At 46.2% G+C, this 23,590-nt stretch overlaps 2 protein-coding genes across 2 annotated transcripts in view; both read right to left on the bottom strand.

The window, feature by feature from the left end:
• The window catches only part of NUB1 (negative regulator of ubiquitin like proteins 1), a 144,945-nt gene that overhangs the window by 27,053 nt on the left and 94,302 nt on the right, over positions 1–23,590 (bottom strand). The window contains exons 10-12 of the mRNA XM_073581545.1: positions 17,286–17,393; positions 13,078–13,230; positions 12,372–12,518 (exon numbers count right to left, since the gene is read on the bottom strand). Coding sequence (XP_073437646.1) covers positions 12,372–12,518; positions 13,078–13,230; positions 17,286–17,393 — 408 coding nt within the window. The remainder of the gene's footprint in view (positions 1–12,371; positions 12,519–13,077; positions 13,231–17,285; positions 17,394–23,590) is intronic.
• On the bottom strand, positions 6,253–7,910 carry LOC141095518 (uncharacterized). Its single transcript, XM_073581544.1, has one exon. The coding sequence runs from the start codon at positions 7,901–7,903 to the stop codon at positions 6,338–6,340; it is 1,566 nt and encodes a 521-aa protein (XP_073437645.1). The 5' UTR covers positions 7,904–7,910; the 3' UTR covers positions 6,253–6,337.

Raw genomic sequence — 23,590 nt, 5'->3', positions numbered from 1 at the left:
TGGGTTCTACTCAGGAAAGCGCTGCAATAATTTGGACGTTTTTCATACTTACCGCCTGGATTAACCTTTGTCGGCAGCGCCCGGGATCCACCGAACTCCTTTAGGAAGACTTTATTGGGCAGCAGCTGTAACTTAACCCCTCAGTGAAGCTAATAATTCTTCTCAACACTTTGCCTCTCAAGACAAATGTTACTAGTAAATTTGAGAATGAGCGAGGCACAGGGGAGGAGAATCTGATGAGTGGAAAAAAAGGCATTTATATTATTTACAGCCTCTCCTTTAAAACTTCAGAGATTTCAAAATCTTTAATTTATTCATTCATCCGGCCCTGCTGACAACACTGTACTTTTCCACAGTACCGTAAAAATAAAAATAAGCAAATCTCTCTGGTTGACTTACAAGACATGGAAGCCCTTACAATAATTTATCACAGTAAAAGCAGATGGAGGCTTGTCTTTACACGATCAATAAATACAACCCAGGCGGGAAGCAGATCACCATTCTGAAAGATATCATCCCATAGAAAAAGGGTTTAGAAAGGAGAGTTGTATTCTGAGCCATTGGGGATAAAAGCGTGTGCTCCTCTGCATCAGATCTCGGAAGAAGGTCAGATTGTCATTTAATGTCAACTATTCGGCAAGTGCATAATGCTATAAATCCTATATATACAGCTCTGGCAACAATTATGAGACCACTGCACAGTTTTATAAAAATCAGCTTCTCTACATGTCTGACAGCCATTCCATTCCAGTGTCAGTTGAATTCCACCAGAGTAGACCTCATTCTACTTAATGTGCTTCTGATTAGGTGATCACCTCAACCAAATCTTATATAATGAAGGAAAGTATAAAAAAAACCCTGCTGTGGTGTTCACAATCCTCTTGCAATAGGACAAGCTGGGTAGGAAAACAAGTGCTAGTAATATCCCAAAAGTAATAGGAATGAAAAAATAACTTTTAACCATGCCAAAGGAGTTGAAAAGAAAAGTCTTGAGTGAGGAAAAGAAGGGTTCAATTCTGGCTTTAAAAGCAGAGGGATGCAGTGAGTGTCATGTTGCCTCCATCCTTAAAATTTCTAAGACAGTAGTCCATTACAACAAGGTCAAGCAGCAGATATTAGGGACAACAAAGCAACAGACCGGAAGAGGGTGAAAACGACTCTCCACTGACCGGGATGACCGTCATCTTATTCGAATGTGACTCAGCAACCGCAGGATGACATCAAGTGACTTACAAAAGGAATGGCAAATGGCAGCTGGGGTGAAGTGCATGGCAAGAACAGTTCATAACAGGCTCCTAGAGGCAGGGCTCAAGTCATGTAAAGCTAGAAAAAAGCCTTTCATCAATGAGAAGCAAAGGAGAGCCAGGCTGAAGTTTGCCAAAGACCATAAGGATTGGACCATAGAGGACTGGAATAAGGTAATCTTCTCTGATGAGCCTAATTTTCAGCTTTGCCCAACACTTGGTCGTCTAATGGTTAGACGGAGACCTGGAGATGCGTACAAGCCACAGCATCTTGCACCCACTGTGAAATTTGGTGGAGGATCGGTGATGATCTGGGGATGCTTCAGCAAGGCTGGAATTAGGCAGGTTAATCTTTGCAAAGGACGTGTGAATCAAGCCGCATACAAGGTTATCCTGGAAAAACACATGTAAGAAAAATGGAGTACCAATCCACTTGATAAAATCAGATCACTAATTTATTTAGTAATAATATCATACAAATTTAGAAGAACAGAAAATATCATGAGAGAATGATGACAAGAGACATCAGTGCAACACAAATACAGCACCACAAGTATGGCAGCAGGGTTCTCTGCTACTTGGATTTTGCATTATCCTGGAAAAACAGTTGATTCCTTCTGCTCAAGCAATGTTCCCCAGGTCTGAGAATTGTTCTTTCCAGCAGGACAATGCACCATGCCACACAGCTAGGTCAATCAATGTGTGGATGAAGGACCACCACATCAAATCCCTGTCATGGCCAGCCCAATCTCCAGACCTGAACCCCATTGAAAACCTCCGGAATGCAGTCAAGAGGAAGATGGATAGTCGCAAGCCATCAAACAAAGAAGAACTGCTTACATTTTTGTACCAGGAGTGACATAAGGTCACCCAAAAGCAGTGTGAAAGACTAGTGGAAAGCAGCCAAGACGCATGAAAGCTGTGAATAAAAATCATGGTTATTCCACAAAATATTGATTTCTGAACTCGTCCTGAGTTAAAACATTAGTATTGTTGTTTCTAAATGATTATGAACTTGTTTTCGTAGCATTATTTAGCAAGCGCTGCATTTTTTGTTATTTTGACCACTTCTAATTTTCTGAAAATAAATACAAAATTTAGTGCTTGAAAATTCGGAGACATGTTGTCAGTAGTTTATAGAATAAAAGAGCAATTTACATTTTACTCAAAAATATATCTATAAAGAGAAAAATCAGACAAACTGAACATTTTACATTGGTCTCTTAATTTTTGCCAGAGCTGTAGCTCTGGAAAAGGGAATGTAAGGCCCGATGGGGCCTGAGGGGAGGACAATGCCCTCGAGAATGTCATGTCCCATTCAAGCAGAGGCTCAGAATTTGCATCGGGGCTCAGAGGCTATTGGTCTGCAGCACATGTGCACCGCAATATACTTTTCTCTCTTAGTTATCACAATCAGTGTGTATACTGTATTATGCAGTTGGTCAGTGTTTCTTAGAACTAGCGCTTTTACAGCAAAGGCTTGAATGACATGAATAATAAACACTACCCCTGTGGCTGAATCTGCTACACATTCTACTAAACCTATCCTTTTATCTGTAAACTATCAGTCTATGGCATCCTACTTTTATGAAGTGTAGGTTACATATACTACAATTTACCCTAGAAATAGCTCAGGATTTGTAAATTTGATTTCCCATGAAATATTGTGCCATCAATATATGGAGCGGGCTCAAGAGTCGACCCCACAGGCTATTTAACTACATAAATGCTGCTGTCAATTGCACGGTGCTGATAGGCTGCCAAAGCAGCCAGTGGCCATCTGAAGACCCACCTTGCTGCTACCATAGTTATACACCTATGAAGCCCAGCCATTGCTCATTTCACTATATACTGCAATATTGAAATGCTGCAGTATATAGTAAAGCCAATCAAGTAGCCGCAGGTTCAAAAATATATTGTGAAAAAAGAGAGAGGAGAAGAGGTGGTGAAGAAGTTAAAAACTGTTAATAAATGTTATTTTTTTCCTTCCTAGCTTCCTTGTCAATTTATAATGATTCTGTGTTTTGAAATATTTGTTTTCACTGTAATGAAAAAATTATACCAAATAATCGCAAAGAAACTAAAGTGATGCACAATTCTGGCTTATCCAAACTCTTGGCTCACTTAGTTCTGCCAAAATCCATTCTAGAAACCACTTAATGTACTTGGCTCCTTGGAGGTGATTTAACCACATATGAACACAGGGTATTTTAGTAGATTTGGAAAGTGTAACACATCAGTGTTAGGTAAGGTTTACTTCATGTTCTCAAAGGGTTATTCCAACAATGGCAATACTTTTTAAAAAAAACACAGTATCTGCATGACTATTAATAATTTACCTTACCAGCCCAAGATAAGGTTTCATCCTTGTACCCTTGTGTCTTTTTTTCCCATCTACATTACTTCTGTCCTTTTGTGCATCCAGCTTCACACAGATAAATGGCAAGTCCTCATATGGGAAAACTACATTTCCCAGCAGCTCACTGCTTCCACTCAGTGCTTCAGGCCCCTCTCCTCTCTTGTGTGCTTCCCGATAGAGATAGATGGAGCTCAACATTGGCCATTTTTATTTACATTGGTGGTTTGTGGGGTTCTTAAGAGCATCCCTAACAGCACAACAGTACTGAGCATAGAATGGCTGAGCTACAGCCCAGCAGTGAGAACAATGAAGTTTTACAGTGGGTACGGAAAGTATTCAGACCCCTTTAAATTGTTCACTCTGTTTCATTGCATCTATTTGATAAATTCTAAAAAGTTCATTTTTTTTCTCATTAATGTACACTCTGCACCCCATCTTGACTGAAAAAAAAATGAAATGTAGAAATTTTTGCAAATTTATTAAAAAAGAAAAAACGAAATCTCACATGGTCATAAGTATTCAGACCATTTGCTCAGTATTGAGTATAAGCACCCTTTTGAGCTAGTACAGCTGTGAGTCTTCTTGGGAATGATGCAACAAGTTTTTCACACCTGGATTTGGGGATCCTCTGCCATTCTTCCTTGCAGGTCCTCTCCAGTTCCGTCAGGATGGATGGTGATCGTTGGTGGACAGCCATTTTTATGTCTCTCCAGAGATGCTCAATTGGGTTTGGGTCAGGGCTCTGGCTGGGCCAGTCAAGAATGGTCACAGAGTTGTTCTGAAAACACTCCTTTGTTATTGTAGCTGTGTGCTTAGGGTCATTGTCTTGTTGAAAGGTGAACCTTTGGCCAAGTCTGAGGTCCAGAGCACTCTGGAAGAGGTTTTCATCCAGGACATCTCTGTACTTGGCCGCATTCATGTTTCCTTCAATTGCAACCAGTCGTCCTGTCCTTGCAGCTGAAAAACACATAGCATGATGCTGCCACCACCATGATTCACTGTTGGGATTGTGTTGGGCAGGTGATGAGCAGTGCCTGGTTTTCTCCACATATACCTCTTAGAATTATCAGCAAAAAGTTCTACCTTCGTCTCATCAGATCAGAGAATCTTATTTCTCACAGTCTGGGAGTCCTTTATGTGTTTTTTTTTTTTTGCAAACTCTATGCAGGCTTTCATATGTCTGGCACTGAGGAGAGGCTTCTGTCGGGCCACTCTGCCATAACGGCCCGACTGGTGGAGGGCTGCAGTGATAGCTGACTTTGTGGAACTTTCTCTCATCTTTCTACTGCATCTCTCGAGCTCAGCCACAGTGATCTTGGGGTTCTTCTTTACCTCTCTCACCAAGGCTCTTCTCCCACGATTGCTCAGTTTGGCTGGACGGCCAGGTCTAGGAAGACTTCTGGTGGTCCCAAACTTCTTCCATTTAAGGATTATGGCGACCACTGTGCTCTTAGGAACTTTGAGCATTGCAGAAATTCTTTTGTAACCTTGGCCAGATCTGTGCATTACCACAATTCTGTCTCTGAACATCTTGGTCAGTTCAATTAACCTCATGATTCTCATTTGGTCTGACATGGACTGTGAGGTCTTATATAGACAGGTGTGTGCCTTTACAAATCAAGTCCTATCAGTTTAAATAAAGAGATGGACTCCAATGAAGGAGTAGAACCATCTCAAGGAAGATCACAAGGAAATGGACAGCATGTGACTTAAATATGAGTGTCTGAATACTTATGACCATGTGAAATTTCAGTTTTTCTTTTTTAATAAATTTGCAAAGATTTCTACATTTCTGTTATTTTTCAGTCAAGATGGGTTGCAGAGTGTACATTAATGAGAAAAACAATGAACTTTTTTGAATTTACCAAATGGCTGCAATGAAACAAAGTGAAAAATTTAAAGGGGTCTGAATACTTTCCGTACCCACTGTATTATAGGGTCATCAGGTGTATCTGCACATGCTTGACCAGCAGAATTAAAACTACTGTAGGATGAATTCAATAGCAACTGAAGGTAGAGAGAGCCCCTAAGGTGACATCATTAGAAAGGCGATAGCTGCAAATCAGTGTACATTAAAAAAGAGGGATTTTGGGTTCTTACCGTAAAATCTCTTTCTTGGAGCCTTCATTGGGGACACAGATTACCATGGGTGTATGCTGCTGCTGCTAGGAGGCTGACACTATGCAAAACAAAAAACTTAGCTCCTCCCCGGCAGTATACACCCACCGACAGGCACCAAGTACCTCAGTTGGTGAGAAAGCAGTAGGAGAAGCAACCAAAAACTATCAACATATGTACCAACCCAACAAGGGACTCGAAGACCCAACACGGTACAACTTAAACAGGGAGGGTGCTGTGTCCAACAATGAAGGCTCCAAGAAAGAAATTTTACGGTAAGAACCAAAAATCCCTCTTTCTTTATCGCCTTATTGGGGGACACAGATTACCATGGGACGTTCCAAAGCAGTCCCTAGGGTAGGAACAGCCATAAAGGAACGAAAGAAGGAAGGGCTTAGGTCGGTCGATGTGCTACCGCCGCCTGCAGAACCTTCCTACCAAGAGCTGCATCAGACGAGGCCTGGGTATGAACCCTATAGAACCTCGCAAAGGAGTACAAAGACGACCAGGTCGCAGCTCTGCAAAGTTGTAAGGCCGAAGCCTGGTGTCGCACAGCCCAAGAAGCCCCTACGGCCCGGGTGGAGTGGGCTCTCACTCCCAGAGGGGGCCGTTTTTCCTAAAGTTGGTAGGCCTCCAGAATGGTAGAACGAATCCAGCGAGCAATCGTGGATTTGGATGCCGGAAGTCCTTTCCGGCGACCTTCAGAGATGACAAGCAGGGAATCGGATTGGCGAAAAGAAGCGGTCCTGGCAAGGTACACACGCAAGGCTCTCACTACATCCAGTTTGTGGAGCGACTTTTCCAGAGGATGAGCAGGCGCAGGACAAAATGATGGAAGGACGATATCTTCGTTAATGTGAAAGGGGGATACCACCTTTGGAAGGAAGGAAGGAACTGGCCTGAGAACGACCTTATCTTGGTGGAGGATTAGGTACGGGGAACGACAGGATAAAGCCGCCAGCTCAGAAACTCTCCTGATGGATGTAATGGCGATTAGAAAAGCCACTTTCCATGAGAGAAGGGACAGAGGAATGTCCTGGATTGGTTCGAACGGCGCCTTTTGGAGAGCACCAAGAACAAGATTGAGATCCCACGGATCTATCGGAGAATGATGAGGAGGAGCCACATGGGCGACTCCTTGGAGAAAAGTCTTCACCTGCGGTAAGGAAGCCTGATCCTTCTGGAAGAGGATTGCCAGGGCAGACACCTGACCTTTGAGGGTACTGAGAGAGAGGCCCGCATCCAAACCGGACTGGAGGAAGCCACATATGGATGGAATGGAGAAGGACAATGGAAAAACATCGTTATCATTGCACCAACGGAAAAATGCCTTCCAGTACCTATGGTAAATGTGGGAGGAGGCCGGCTTCCTAGCTCTGATCATGGTTTGAATGACCCGGCTGGAAAACCCTGATTCACTCAGAATTGCGGCCTCAACAGCCATGCCGTTAAACTCAGAGACTGAGAATTCTGGTGGTAAAGGGGGCCTTGTGAGAGAAGATCTGGACGGTCTGGAAGCCTCCAGGGGACGTCCGCGAGCATGTTCACCAACTCCGCATACCAAGGACGTCTTGGCCAGTCTGGAGCCACCAGAATGACTGGGATGCCCTCTGACTTTACCTTTTTGACCACCCTTGGGATTAGGGCAAGGGGAGGAAACAGGTAAGGTAGTTGGAACTGGAACCACGGAATTACCAGGGCGTCGCAACCGACGGCTAGAGGATCCCTGGACCTGGCTACAAAGTGAGGAACTTTGTTGTTCATCCGAGATGCGATGAGATCGACATCCGGGGTGCCCCAACGCTGGCATATCTGATTGAAGACTGTGGGATGAAGGGACCATTCGCCTGACGCTAGACCCTGGCGACTGAAGTCGGCTGCCCAATTCTCCACCCCTGGAATGTGAACGGCGGAGATCGCCGGAACGTGACGCTCTGCCCAACACAGTATCCTTGCCACTTCTGACATTACCTGCCTGCTGTGAGTACCGCCCTGGTGGTTTATGTACACCACGGCCGTGGCGTTGTCTGACTGAATGCGGACTGGTTTGCCTACGAGGAGAGGCTGCCAACGAAAGAGAGCAAGGAAGATTGCTCTGATCTCCAGAAGATTGATGGGAAGAAGAGCCTCCTGGGCGTTCCAGCACCCTTGGGCCGTTTTCCGATGGTAAACCGCCCCCCATCCCAGGAGACTGGCATCAGTGGTGATGACTTGCCACTGAGGCAGAAGGACCTTCCCTGGAGAACTGACGCCGGCAAAGTCCACCAAGTCAGCAATTGTCTGACTCTGAGTGGAAGGAGGATGGGGCGGTCCAGAGAAAACAAAGTCTTGTCCCAGACTGAAAGGAGGAACAGCTGGAGAGAGCGAGAGTGAAATTGTGCGAAAGGCACTGCTTCCATGGAAGCTATCATCTTCCCCAGGACCCTCATGCAGGACCGAAGGGGCATGATCCTCGAGCATTTTAGGGATTGGATTGCCTTGCAAAGGGTTGAAAACTTGTCCCTCGGTAGAAACACCCGGGCTAGAGTCGTGTCGAATTCCATGCCCAAAAAGGTCAGACACTGGGTAGGGTGCAGGATGGACTTCTCCTTGTTGTCTATCCATCCGAGGCGGCCGAGAGCATCCAGGGTTATCTGAAGACTTTGAAGACAGTCTTGGCGGGACGAGCCCTTGATCAGGAGATCATCCAGATAAGGGATGATGAGAATCCCCCTGGATCGAAGGGTGGCCATGACTGCTGCCATTACTTTCGTAAAGACAAGGGGAGCGGAGGCCAGGTCGAAGGGAAGGGACGCAAACTGATAGTGATTGTCCTGAATCGCAAAGCGGAGGAATCTCTGATGTTGCAGTCAAATAGGGATGTGGAGGTAGGCATCCTGTATGTCGACAGAGCAGAGGAACTCTCCGGGTTCCATTGAGGCTATTACCGAGCGCAGGGACTCCATCTTGAAGTGGAGGACCCTCACATGGCGGTTGAGCAACTTGAGGTCCAAAATTGGTCGAACAGAGCCGTCTTTTTTCGGGACGGGGACGACAACCCCGGCGGAAAGAAGGGAGGAGACGGCCTGAAGGAACCCTGGAATCTGGGACCGCTGTCTTGGGGGTCGAGACAGGAAGAAGCGACTGTTTGGGAGGGAAGAAAATTCGATTTTGTAACCGGAAGTGATGATTTCCCTGACCCAAGCGTCGTTGACAACAGACAGCCAAGCGTCCTTGAAAAAGGAAAGTCTGCCTCCCGCCCTGGAAAAATCTCCAGGTGGGGGTGACCCGCCACTTAGAGGAAAATCTGCAGGACCGGGAGCCTGAAGACCTGGTGGGCTGGCCTCTTGACCTCCAGCGGGGAGCGGGTTTATATGATGGTTTCCTCCGGTCCCTGGAAGCGGAGGGCCGGTCCTGCTGGGATGAACCTTTTGTGGAAGCGAAGGGGCGAAAGGACCTAAACAGCCGAGCAGCCTTTTTGTTGAAAAACCTTCTAGGCCGGGACTGAGGAAGAGAGGTACTTTTACCACCAGTGGCATCCGAAATTATCTGATCCAGCTTGGCGCCAAAGAGCCTAGAGCCGTGAAAAGCCAGGTTGGTGAGCGACTTTTGTCCGTACTCCACGACTTCAACCAAAGGTTGCGGAGTATGGCTACTATGTTGCTGTTAGCTCTTGCTACACACCCGGCCGCGTCCAAGGAGGCGGCCAAAAGGTATTTACCTGCATGACTAATTTGATCTGCCAAAACTGCCAGCTCGTCCTGAGATGCTGCCGCTAAGATGCCCTTGCGAAGAATTTTTGCCCAAGCTGAAATGACCTTGGCCACCCAGGTGGAGGCGAAAATAGGACAGAGGGAGGCGCCGGATGCCTCAAAAATTGACTTAGCCAGAGATTCTATTTGCCTGTCCATCGGATCTTTAAGCGAAGCTCCGTCCGGGAGGGATAGAACCGTCTTAGAGGAAAGACGGGAAACTGGAGGATCTACCTCAGGAGCTTTGGTCCATTTCGTGACTAGATCCGCCTCAAAGGGATATAGCACATCTAAGTACTTGCGGCCTGAAAAACGTTTCTCAGGGTGTTCCCAGTGATTGGCTAAGGAGGTGTCGAACTCCTTGTGATTAGGAAAGGTTCGAGGGGGAGGCCTCGCTCGCTTAAAGGAGACAGAGCATGCCTGAGGAGGTGCCTTATCTTCCTTTATTTTGAGGGTTTGGAAGATAGCTGATATGAGACAATCTACCATGTCCCGAGTTCTAGCCATGTTGTCCGCCTCTGAGTCAGATCCGGATTGGGAATCATCGTCTGACCTATGGTCGTCTGCTGATGAGGGAGACGAGGAGCGTAGCCTGGGTGAAGCGGAAGGACCTTGCGAGCTGGAAGAGCCAGACAGAGCCCGCTTTCTAGAATCTCTACCCGGCCTGTCTGCTTGAAGGTCGCGGTCAGGTGCAGGCGACTCACCGTGAGGGGCGGTCGGCGCACAGGTGGCTGTGGATAGCTGAGGTAACCGTTCTAAGACCTGGACCAGAGACTGAGAAAGTTTAGTCAAATCAGAGACTGACTGAGACATTGCAACAGCCCACTCAGGGGGTGGCGTGCTCTCATTTCGGAGCTCGGAGTGCTCCTGGGGGGCAGACATGGTGGAAGGGCTGCAGGACGGGCAGAAAGGAGACGACTGACCTGATGCCCACTTCTTTTTACAGCGTGCGCAGGCGTAGTGAATAGCGGTGGGTCTGGAACAGAGAGCCCTTGCAGAGTTGGGCATAAGTTTATGTGGCAGTAGCACTAAGCTGACAGGGAACTGCCGTGGGGAGCTAAGTGTAGCGTCAAACTATAGCAGCGCCGAGCCTACCGAGGTTCAGATGCGGAGCAAACACGTTGTGTCCCCCAAGAAGAGATCCGGAGAAGGGAGAGAAAGTGATCTCTCAGAAATGCCAGAAAAACGCTAGCGGTGGGCGGAGCTTAATGGCTGAGCCGCGTGATTGGATGAAGACCGAGGGGGGGCGCGGCTAGAGGGGGAGGCTGATGGCGCTGAAGAGAAAGCAGCCCCGTGATGGGCTGAAAAAGGCGCGAATAAAGCGCACGCAGAGAGGAAGAAGCTTGCCAAAGTGAAAGTGAAAGCTAAAGCGCGTCTCCCCCCGAGGCTAATGTCGGACGGCGTACCCGGCGCCCGCGATGCTGCGGACATATGAAAGAAGGTAGCTGTCGCCTGCCGAGAAGAAACACCGGTGAACTCCCTCAGAGCAGAGCGATGGCAGGGGAGACGCGCGCCCGGGGGAAAAGGGGGCGGGAAATTCAAACTGGCTATTATAGGAGCCAGTCCTGAAAACTGCCATGTGAAAAAAACGCAGGGTGGGAGATTCAAACAGGGGCCAGCTCCCCCAGTGACTGCTACTAGATGCCTGTGTCACGCTGCGGTACTGAGGGGGTCAGCATAGGTCCAGGTGAATGCGGGGCTGTAGGGGACATTCAGACAGCTTACCTGATGTCCCTGAGGAGGGTGACCGCAGGGGCCCACGAATAGAGAGCAGGCCGCTGGGCGCGAAAGTCCTCTGTACCCGCACCATGTCCCTATAGTGCAGAAGACGGCGCCATTTCTTGCTGGAAGGAGGAATGTCACCGCTGGTGACCGCCGTCTTCTTTTCAGCCCTGTCCCGGGAGAGGGGTGAGGAGGGAAATTGGCTAGGACCGGCCACCGTCATCAGCCCATAGCACCCGAGGGTGATAGGGGAAAAGTCCTGCCTGCGGTCATGAGAGTTGCGATGTGGGCACTACCACATTGCTCGCTCAGCCGCCTGGTATGGGAAAGCAGGGTGAACTTACACCTTGTTTCCTGATACTGAATCTGAAAAATAAACGGAAAAGATTAATACACACACAACTAAAGCCTAAAAAGAAATCGTTAAGTGCGGATCTGGGAGATCCCGATCCGCCTCCTACAGACACTAAGCACAAACTGAGGTACTTGGTGCCTGTCGGTGGGTGTATACTGCCGGGGAGGAGCTAAGTTTTTTGTTTTGCATAGTGTCAGCCTCCTAGCAGCAGCAGCATACACCCATGGTAATCTGTGTCCCCCAATAAGGCGATAAAGAAAATAGATTGTATGAACAAACACGATTAATTTTACATGTAGAAAAAAAAGAGACCACATTACGATTTTGGAGGTAATCCTGGACAGTTGTATTTTTTGCTATAGGGCTGAGCATTTATTGGCAGGAAGATGTTAACTACCTGCCTGTTCTGCCCAGCGCCGATCTCTGCCGGGCTCAGAGCAGTCACAGATCGCTTCTGCCGGTGATTACGTGGCTTCCCGAGATGTCATGTCGACAAAGCAGTGTCTCTTCTTCTGCTCTGTATATAGGGCGTCACTGCCGATATAATGCTGATTGACAGCAGGCTTCCTGCTGCCTAAATGTAGGGAGCTGGCTGTCAATCAGCATGACATCGGCAGTGACGTCCTATCGACAGAGCAGACCAAAAGAGGAAGAGCTGCTCTGTAGACGTGAGGTCAAATGAAGCAGCAGAATCGCCGGTAGCAGCGGTCTGTGAAGGCTCTAAGTTGGCAGAGATCGGCGCCAGGCTGAATAGGCAGGAAGTAGGCAATTAAGTTCATAGCCCCATAAGAAAAAAAAATACAAAAGTACCCGATAACCCCTTTAACCAGTGAATAATGTACCTGAACTGCTCGGTCAATATTTCCTTGAGCTCGACTTAGTGCTTCTGCTGCGGCTGCCTCAGAGTACCCCATCCCCCTGAGAGTATTAATCTTATCCAGCCTCTTCTTCCTCTTGTCCCGCTCTTCTTTTCGTATCTTTGCTTTCTCCTAGAAGACAATGAAAATTTTTTTTATAGAATGATATACAGTATATGTTCACTGTATAGACTCATTAGCAAGTTAGTCTAGAGTTATACCAAAGAGAAAAGCAATGCAAGCCATTTAAAATCATTATGCAAATCTTTATTAATACATGTAGACAAACAGTCTAAGACATGTAAAAGAACGTAACACCACAGCTAATGGAAAAAACGGGGGACACCGGCCAGAGAAATGAAACCATAATTAATAATAAGTAAAAAAATAAAAGAGGAAATATATTTAAATATGGGTAACCATAACAGAAAGCTTGTTATAATAGTATGCCTAAGTAGGCCTCCTGTTTATCATACCAGACACTTATTAAGGACAAACAGCAGTTAACATAATAGGTATACAGAAGATTCCAATGTGGTGGAAATGCTCTATCAAGGTATTGGTAGCGTCCCACTGCACCCAACGCGCGTTTCCCAGGACGAAGCATTTCCTGCAAAAATGTCCATCGGGTATGGTGGGTCTCTGCCATCACCTTCTCAGTGTCCCTCCATTTTGTGCCTCCTGACTGTACCTCTTGTTTATATGCGATATGATTTGCGGCATGTTCCACATTCCCATCACAGGCTCTCAGTGCCAGGCGAGCCTCCTGTGCAGAGCATCCAAGCTGTACGAGAGTCTCCACTTTTGTAGGGTCGATGGATAGTTCATTATATAGTCTATTTGCCTGGAAGCACAAAATAGGAATAATTTATGCATTTCAGTATCACTCATCCTACACATTTATGTGGTTAAAGGGGTATTCCCATCTCCAAGATCCTATCCCAATATGTAGTAGGTGTAATAATAATATTAGCAAATACCTCCAATTAAAAATGTAGTATAATTCTTCTGATTCACTATGTCAGTTACCCTTTGCGCGGTGCACATTGCATCTGTTTAGGTATCGATGGTTACGCCCACTAAGAACTAACTAAACGTTACTAAGAGCGGTCATAACCATGGATATGTAAGCTACTACAATAAATATATTTAGACATATATATATATATATATATATATAGACATAGTGAATCAGAAAAACTATACTACATTTCTAATTGGAGGTATTTACTAATATTATTACAACTACTACATATTTGGATAGCATTTTGGAGATGGGAATACCCCTTTAAATTCCATCTTTTGGACCATAGATCTGCATCACCACACTCACTAAGCCACATGCATTGAGCATCAATTGTAACCAGTTTTTCCATCATGAAGGTGAATGGAGTTCGGAAAGTCAAAGTAAAACTACCCAACAAAATCTGGCGGTTCTGTTCACGTCACATTATTAATTTAGTTTTTGCATATATGCCAAAAAATATTCTGACCAAACTTACCTATAGATCCATTCGCCTATCTGAGGCCAAAACACTGTACTGTTAGCCTCCATCAAGTTTGTATTGGCATAACTTTCCCACTGTGTTATGGACTAGCTCCGTACACTATTCTATACAAAGGCACTCAGTATTTCATAATTTTATTTTATTTTTTTACAATGGTATTGCTGTATTCCAAAATATATATATTTTTAAAGGGTTAATTCTCCATGTAGTAACAAAATAAAAATATGAACAATAGCAATCATTAGATTCTTACAAATGATGTATTAAGTATCATTAATGACCATTTTGAAGCCTCTTCAATAAGATGGAAGGTGAACACACCAACAGAATAATAATGTCAATAACAGACTTCTGATTTATACGGATATTGTGAAGCGGTGCTCAAATGTAATTGATGCAATAGGCTTTTAATGTGATTTGAAAGAACTAGTTCTGGTTCAGATGAAAATAAAATATAGCACAATGCGCAGGTACAAAGAATGGGAAATAAATGTCATTTTAGAAGGAGTTTCTCCAGCTGTGTTTTGAGGCTTGTTCTAAATTAGCCTTTTAAAAGGAATCTGTGAGCAGGTTTTTCTTATGTAATCTGAAGACAGCATGAGGTAGGGGATAAAACACACATTCTTATTAAACTCCTGCTGTTGTTTACTAGGTATGATTATTTTAGCACCAGGAGCTTATCATTGCTCAGACTACAGCAGTGCTGTGCCTGGTATTCCCACATGCCCCCTCCTGTGATAAGCAGCTCACTGTCTATGGACATTGTATACACAAAGCCTGGTGCGGGCAGGGGCAGCGTTCTCAGCTGTATTGCCAAATCTAAAAACTCTGTGTCAGAGCCGTTGGATCCAGTAATCTAAGTGATACATCATTGGAATCAGGGTCTATTTGCCTACACCAGATGAGGTAGCAAAAACCTGCTGACAGATTCCCTTTAACACCTTCTTGAAATCGCTAATTTCTGTCCCCATAGATATACAAGGGCTACCGTATATACTCGAATATAAGCCGAGATTTTCAGCCCAAAAAATTGGGCTGAAAGTCCCCCTCTCGTCTTATATTCGAGTCATATACAAAGGGGGTCGGAGGGGGAGAGGGGGCGGGGGTGTCAGGTCATACTTACCTGTCCTGACGCTGTGTCTTTAGCCCTCAGCTTCTCCCCGTGCTCTCCTGAGCATATGCGCATATTCATGAGTTTTAATGAGCGGTACCACATGACCGCTAAAGGCAGGAAGAGAGAGCACGGGGAGAAGCTGGGGGCTCAAGACACAGCGTCAGGACAGGTAAGTATAGCGATACTCACCTGTCCTGCGTCCATGGCTGCTTGCTGCTGTCTGTCATCGGTCAGTGACTTCAGACAGCAGAGGGTGTGGTGACGTGGTTAGTGCGTGCCGCGCCCCCTGCAGTCTGAACGTCACTGACTGATGACGCGGCAGATAGCGGTGAGCAGCCATGGACACAGGACACGTGAGTATCTCAGGTGCCAGCAGTGACACCGGCACCTGACACCCAGCGACGGAGAGGTGAGTATGTCATTTTTTTTATTTTTACATGCAGCAGCAGCATGGGGGCAGCATATGGGGGAATAGTCTATGGAGCTTCTTCTGGCGTCAACATATGGGGGAACAATCTATGGAGCTTCTTATGGGGGCAGTATATGGGGGAACAATCTATGGAGCTTCTTATGGGGGCAGTATATGGGGGAATAATCTGGAGCTTCTTCTGGGGTCAGCGTATGGGGGAATAATCTGGAGATTCTTCTGGGGTCAGCATATGGGGGCACAATCTATGGAGCTTCTTATGGGGGCAGCCTATGGGGGAATAATCTGGAGCTTCTTATGGGGTCAGCAGATGAGGGAACAATCTATGCAGCTTCTTATGGGGTCAGCATATGGGGGAACAATCTATGGAGCTTCTTATGGGGGCAGCATATGGGGGAATAATCTATGGAGCTTCTTCTGGGGACACTATATGGGGGAATAATCGATGGAGCATTTCCCACCCTAGGCTTATACTCGAGTCAATAAGTTTTCCCATTTTTTTGTGGCAAAATTAGGGGGGTCGGCTTATACTCGGGTCGGCTTGTACTTTTCAATAACACCATTCACTTTATCACATAATGTACTGGAAAACGGGAGAATAAATCCAAGTGTGGTATTCTATCTTAGAATAGGTCATGTATATCAGGTTGGTGGGTTTGCAGCAGCTGCTGGATGAGATCAGTTGAGGAGAAGAGCACAGGTCAGTAAACTGTACAGTGACCGGGTAGTGTACATCAAATGAGTAGGAGAGGATCTGCAGTACCGCACTGTGGCCAGGAAAAGTGTGTTGTTTTTTAGTTCAAATAAAAAATACTTTAAATTTGCTTTGCCTTTATTTACATTATAACAACTCTAGGATTATTAATGGACAGGTGTCTTATAGGCACCTCTCCATTACTAAGCCGTGATCTTGATGTCACCAGACAATACAAAGGTGACATCAACCCCACAAATATGAACCCCACTTGCCACTGCCACAAGGTAAGTGGGAAGAGCTGGGAACAGTGCCAAAATTGGCGCATCTAATAGATGAGCCTTTGCTGGGCGGCTGCGGGACACTATTTTTAGGCTGGAGAGGAAGGAAATATCCATGGTCCCTTACCAGCCTGAGAATACCAGCCTTCAGTTGTCTGCGTTAGCTTAAATGGGGAGGAACCCACACCATTTAAATAATTAAAAAAAAACAACAACGTGGGGACCGCTGTATTCTTGATAACCAGCCTTGCTAACGCTGACAGCTGAGGGTAGCAGCCCGCAGTTGTCAGTTTTGCCTGGCTGGTTATCACAAATACAGCGGAACCCACACTGTTTTTTCTTTTTTTAATTATTCATTTAGAATGCAGGCTGATGAATACTCACATCAGCTGTTATTAGCTGCAGCAGGCATAGGATGATGAGAGCAGGAGTTCTATCAGCTGACGCCAGTGACAGGAGGTAAAGTTTTTACCTCTGATCACAGATGCGGGCTCATGCTGTCATTTGGCAGCGTAGGAACCGCGGCTGTTTGACCGGCGGTAATGATTTTACCGCCGATCAGAGGCACTGTTTGCCGCACTGTCATGCACATGACAGAGTGAGAAACGCCCGATGTTCAAACAGTAACACGGACTTCCTGTTGAAATCCGTGTTTGGGGTCCGTGTCTGAACAAGTAGGTGATCGGTACGGACGCCGAACTTTACTGATCGGGTTCGCCACCTCTACTCATAATACAATAGCAGAAGAAAGTTTATACTTATCAGACAATACACAGAGGAACACAACTGACCATCACCCAGCAGAATTGTAGGTATATAATTGTTCACGTATGATGCACGTGATCGCATTCTACACATGATCTGCAGTATCTCACCTCAGACAGCTTCTCCATCGCCTCTCTGGCCTTACCGTTGTGGTAACTGACTATACCCTGGAGCAGGTAAAGCCTCAGGAACAGCACCTTCTCTCTCCCGTAACTCCCCTGCACCAAGTAACATTACAAAAAGTCACCGTCAGAAATTAAAAAGTTATCAAGAATGCAATAAACTGAAGGTGTAACATTTCAATTTTATATGGTTTTTATTTGCTAAAAGGTATCTGCAATCACAAGCCATCTGTAGAAACAAGAAGTGTCCGGCCTTGATAAGCCCTTGTCCCACCAATGTTTATGTAGACCCATGGCCTCAGTTATAATAATAGACCATTTACTAATAAAAGTCTGACCTGGCAGCATAGGAACACCAAAATAAGTGAGACTTGCATTAATGTCACAGATACACTAGAGCACATTAGAAACAGCCTCCTGAATTTTTTTTTGATTTGCCAAACTTTTCTTAAAACGCATATTGTTATACGCTCCAAACTAAACACTTAGAAGAATCCTTTCCTTTCCAGAAAACCACTCCTTCTGCAGATTAAGTCACTTCTGATAGGTAATAAGAATGGTAAATAGTATTGTGGACATTAAAATACACCGTGGACGTAAAGCTTACCGGATTTAAAGGGTCACATGGCTTTGTCAAGGGACAATAATTCCAGGACACCTAAAGGTGCGTTCACATTGCATTTACACGCAAAGTTGGATAAAATCATACCTTGATATCTGCAATCTGATGTTTTATTCCAGAAAAATCCACATTTTTCCTACACATAAATGAGCTGTTAAGAGCTACGTGCCGGACAGTGACCTCCCCAAGAAATTGCCTCCCGAGCTTATTGTAAATAAACGGGGACGTTACCTACCAGTGTGAGACATGTATTTACTGACAGTCTGTACTCCTAATCACATACCGGTGAGATCAGAAACAGCACAGGACAGCAGAAGTGAGCTTTGTCACATTGCAAACATTTGCATCAGCACTTGCACTATCAAAGTGCTATCAGCTCTGCTGCAGAGCTGTGCCAGATTATAACTAACACAGGAAAACAGAGTTGAACCTTGTCTCATTACAAGAACAGCTAGCACATTTGCAGTGGTCTTCTCTCAGAGCCGTTAGCTCTTCTGTACTGTCCTTCCCTCACACTGGCCCCATGAGAAATGGAAGCTGAAGCACTGTGAGAAGGAAGACAACTGCGAATGCGTTAGTGCTGATCTCACTCTAGAGGTCTATGTGATTAGGGAGCAAAGTGTCAGACTATACACATCACACTGGTAACGTTCCCCTTCACTTAAAATAACCTTTAGAGGCACATTCTCAGGGAGATCTATGGCCGGCCCATAGTCCTGAACAGATCATTTGCATATAAGAAAAACATGTACTTCTCAGGAACAAGACCTCGGATCAGATATCAAAGTATCATTTTATTTAACTTACTATGACCTGCATCCCCATAGAGACGGCTTAGGAGAATTGAACCTACTGACAGATTCCCTTTAAATAGGGATTTTTGTGTACCCACCGTAAAATCCTTTTCTCCAAGCCATTCATTAGGAGACACAGAGACAGTGGGTGTTATGCTGCTGCCACTAGGAGAACACTAAGCAAACCAGAAAAAAAGTTAACTCCTCCCCTGCAGTATACACCCCGTTGCTGGATGAGATATCTCCAGTTCAGTGAAAAAAGCAGTAGGAGCTTAAACAGTCAACAATAACGAACTATGTCAAAACCTAAGAATGCTACAAATGAGCCAGTAGGCTAAACAGGGCGGGTGCTGTGTCCCCCAATGAATGGCTCGAAGAAAAGGATTTTACGGTGAGTACACAAAAATCCCTATTTCTCCTACGCCTCACTGGGGGACACAGAGACAGTGGGAGGTCCTAAAGCAGTCTCTGGGTGGGGAGCATACATCTGCTAATACTCCATGTACCTCTGAGTTAAGACTGAGGTACTGCCGATTGCATGATGCGTCTGCCGAGAGCTGCATCTGCAGAGGCCTGAGAATGAATTTGGTAATGTTTTGAAAAGGTATGCAGACTGGACCAAGTCGCAGCCTTGCAGACCTGTTCTGCCAAGGCCTGGTGCCGAATGGCCCAAGAAGCGCCCACTGACCGGGTAAAGTGCGCCTTAATCCCCGCTGGGACAGGTGAATTCCTGACACGGTACGATTCCTGAATCGCTATGCGAATCCACCTGCTAGCGTTGCTTTGGACGCGGCTAGGCCCTTCCTATGCCCCTCAGGAAGTATGAACAGGGCATCTGACTTGCGGAAGGGAGCCGTCCGTGAGATGTACCGTCTCAGCGCCCTAACCACATCCAGGGTGTGGAGGGCCTTCTCAATGCGATGGACTGGCGCCGGATAAAAGGAAGGCAAAACAATTTCCTCATTGAGATGGAAAGAGGAAACGACCTTGGGCAGGAAGGACGGGGACTTCCTGAGAACTACCTTGTCCTGATGAAAATTCAGGAACGGAGAAAGGCAGGACAGAGCTGCCAATTCCGAAACTCGTCTGATTGACATAATTGCCACTAGAAAGACCACTTTCCAAGAGAGGATGGTCAATGACACGTCCTGCAGCGGTTCAAAAGGATCCTCTTGTAAGGCCCAGAGAACCAGGTTAAGGTCCCATGGTTCTAATGGCCTTCTAAAAGGAGGCGTCACATGGGAGACTCCTTGAATAAACGTCTTGACCTGAGGTTTGGTGGCAATTCTTTGTTGGGAAAGCACTGACAAGGCCGAAATTTGGCTTTTGAGCGAGCTAAGCGCAAGGCCTGAAGAAACTCCAATATGCCCGGAATGGAGAACACCAGAGGGGAACGACCATGGTCCTTGCACCATGAAAAGATTTTTCAGGTGCGGTGATAGATACGTCTGGATACAGGCTTCCTAGCACTAATCATGGTGGAAATGACATAGAGAGAGAATCCAGCCTGTGCTAAAATCCAGGATTCAACGGCCATGCCGTCAAAGACAGGGCCCCGGAGTTCTGGTGGTAGATTGGGTCCTGAGAAAGCAGATCCGAGCGATCTGGAAGTCGCCAGGGGATGTCGGCGACTAGCTGTATTAGTTCTGCATACCATGCACGGCGCGGCCAATCTGGCGCGACTAGGATCACTGGTACCCCCGCCCCTCTGATCTTCTTGATGACCCTCGGAAGCAAGGAAAAAGGGGGAAAAATGTACGGGAGCCGGAACCGGTGCCATGGCAGAACTAGAGCATCCGCTCCGATGGCGCATGGATCGCGCGATCGGGCAATGAACCAAGACACCTTGTTGTTCAGCCTGGAGGCCATGAGGTCCACATCCGGAGTCCCCCAACGAAGACAGATATGGTGAAAGACTTCCGGATGAAGAGACCACTCTCATGAGGCAATGCTTTGGCGACAGAGAAAATCTGTCGCCCAATTTTCTACGCTGGGGATGTGAATTGCTGACATGGGTGAATGGTTGGTCTCGGCCCAATGGAGGATGTGTGTTATGAATGAGTCACCGAAGGAGGAAAAAACAAAAATACAAGCTAAGTACAGAAAACCGGAGAGGTTGGTAGCTATCGGATTGCAGACCCCTGATCCTATCCACAACAACTAACAGTAGCCGTGGGGGTTCCTACGGTGCCCTAGACCCCTCGATCACAGCCGGAGAACTAAATAGGCCTAAAGAAAGAAAGGGGAAATATAAACTGCCCCAGAGCAGACCCCAAAGCAATAGGCAGCCCCCAACATATAATGACGGTGAAGCAAGATGAAAACACTAACACAGATAGAAAGATAGGTTGAGCAAACGATGGGGCCCAAGTTAACTAAAAAGGACAGGATAGAAAAGCTGCTGTCTGCAATCCGTAAAAAACCCTACCAAAAAAAGTCCCAACCGTCTGATAGGAAAAACAGGCCCTGAAGTCGCTAGGACTTCAAAAAGACTATATCAGCACTCAGGTAAATTCTGAAGACAGAGCAAAGAGACAAACTGATCAGAGACAAAAATGGAACACAGCACACCCCCGACCGGGGATGGCTGAACTCCAAAAAACGAGGTAAACAAAACAAAACTAATAAGATCAATAGCAGAGCAAAAACTTATCTTTGGGAAGCAGCAATCAGACTAGTCTCCAAGAATCCAGCAGAGAAATCACCAGCGACTCAGAAGGGCGTCGGCTGCCTTATATCCAGTCAGAATTTCCTGTTACCCAGTCATCATCTACCAGATCAGGTGTTTGGTAATCAGCCTCACTACCTTCCTTCACCAGAAGAGGGAGTTCATCAGACATCGACGGTGAAGGGAAAAATGAACTCACAACAGTACCTCCCCCTTGAGGAGGGGTCACCGAACCCTCATCCACGCCACCAGGGCGATCAGGATGGGCCCGATGAAAGGCACGAACCAATCTTTCGGCATGAATATCGGATGCAGGGACCCAAGAATTATCCTCCTGGCCATAACCCTTCCATTTAACCAAATACTGGAGTCTCCGTCTAGCCAGGCAAGAATCCAGTATCTTCTCAACCTCATATTCCACATTACCTTCAACCAATACTGAGTCAGGAGGTGCCACCACAGGAACTACTGGCTCAACAAACCTCTTTAACAGAGACTTATGAAACACGTTATGGATCTTAAATGTAACAGGAAGAGCCAATTGAAAAGAGACTGGATTAAGAATCTCCAAAATCTTGTAAGGTCCAATAAATCTAGGTTTAAACTTTGGAGAAGCCACCTTCATAGCGATATTCTTTGATGACAACCAAACCATATCACCCACCTTAAACTGGGGACCAATGGTCCTATGCCGGTTGGAAAACCGCTGGGCCTTTTCCTGGGAGAGAGACAACATATCCACCACTTGGTCCCAGATCTGGTGCATTCTCTCCACCACAGTGTCAACACCTGGGCAGGCACCTGCCCTGAAGAGAATCGAGGATGAAACCCAAAGTTACAAAAAAAAGGTGACATCAAAGTGGCAGAACTAGCTCTATTATTTAAAGCAAATTCGGCCAAGGGCAAAAATGAAACCCAATCATCCTGATCAGCAGAAATAAAACATCTCAAATACGACTCCAAAGTCTGGTTTGTTCTCTCCGTCTGCCCATTGGTCTGAGGGTGAAACGCAGAGGAGAAGGACAACTGAATTCCCAGCTTGGAACAGAAAGTCCTCCAAAATCTAGACACAAACTGAACTCCTCTGTCAGATACAATGTTCTCAGGAATCCCGTGCAAGCAAACCACCTGTTGCAAAAACAAGGGCACCAACTCAGAGGAAGATGGCAACTTAGGGAGTGGTACAAGATGGACCATCTTAGAGAATCTATCACAAATCACCCAAACAACAGTCATTCTCTGAGAGACAGGCATATCAGAGATAAAATCCATTGAAATATGGGTCCATGGCCTCCTGGGCACCGGCAAAAGCATCAACAACCCACTAGAGCAAGAACAAGGTTTAGACCGGGAGCAAGTCCCACAGGACTGCACAAAATTCCTGACATCACGAGACAAGGCGGGCCACCAAAAAGACCGACTCACCAAATCTCTAGTACCAAAAATACCTGGATGACCAGCCAATGCAGAACAATGAACTTCAGACATCACTCTCTTCCTCCACTGGTCAGGAACATACAATTTTCCAATGGGACAACGCTCAGGTTTGTCCTCCTGAAACTCTTCCAGAGCACGTCTCAAATCGGGCGAGATGGCAGAAAGAACTACCCCCTCACCTAAGATGGTAGCAGGCTTGGTCACAACAGGACAATCAGCAAAGAAACTCCTAGAGAGGGCGTCTGCCTTGACATTCTTACTGTCATGATCTGACAGTTTTAAATTGCACTGGGTGAGCTTTTTTTACTTTGGAAAGTTCCAAGGTGTCTTGACTGTCCCCGGTTGTGGTTAGTGGTATTGCACTTTAGGTTTTTGTGCACTTAATTATGTATCAGGTGTGACACCCTATAAAGGTGTGCTAGGGTTGTGCAATCACGGCCTGTGATATTGTGAGATTGTGTTCATTCTGAGTTTGAAAGCCTGTTGGAAGGATGGAGCTGGAGAGGAGTCCTGCTCTGCTTAGCCAGGGGGGATGTGTTTCAGCTATGGTGTCTGGACGAAGGGCTGGCATGGCGTGGTGGGGTCGCAGTGATGGTGTTGGCGGGAAGTGTCTGCATGGACTGGTGGAGTGGCGACTATGTAGAGTGGCACTCACCATGTGGGACTTGGCTGCTGAGCTGGACTCAAGCATGCTCGACTTCGTGGCAGAAGCTGGACTCATCTTGGGGACTCTGTTTCTAAGCAGCAGCAACTGGTGGTGGACTCTGCTCCA

Source organism: Dendrobates tinctorius, unplaced genomic scaffold (assembly GCF_039654945.1).
Source record: "Dendrobates tinctorius isolate UK_male_01 unplaced genomic scaffold, ASM3965494v1 ptg000070l, whole genome shotgun sequence".
NCBI classification, from domain to species: Eukaryota; Metazoa; Chordata; class Amphibia; order Anura; family Dendrobatidae; genus Dendrobates; species Dendrobates tinctorius.
This window is presented reverse-complemented; position numbering and strand designations above follow the sequence as displayed.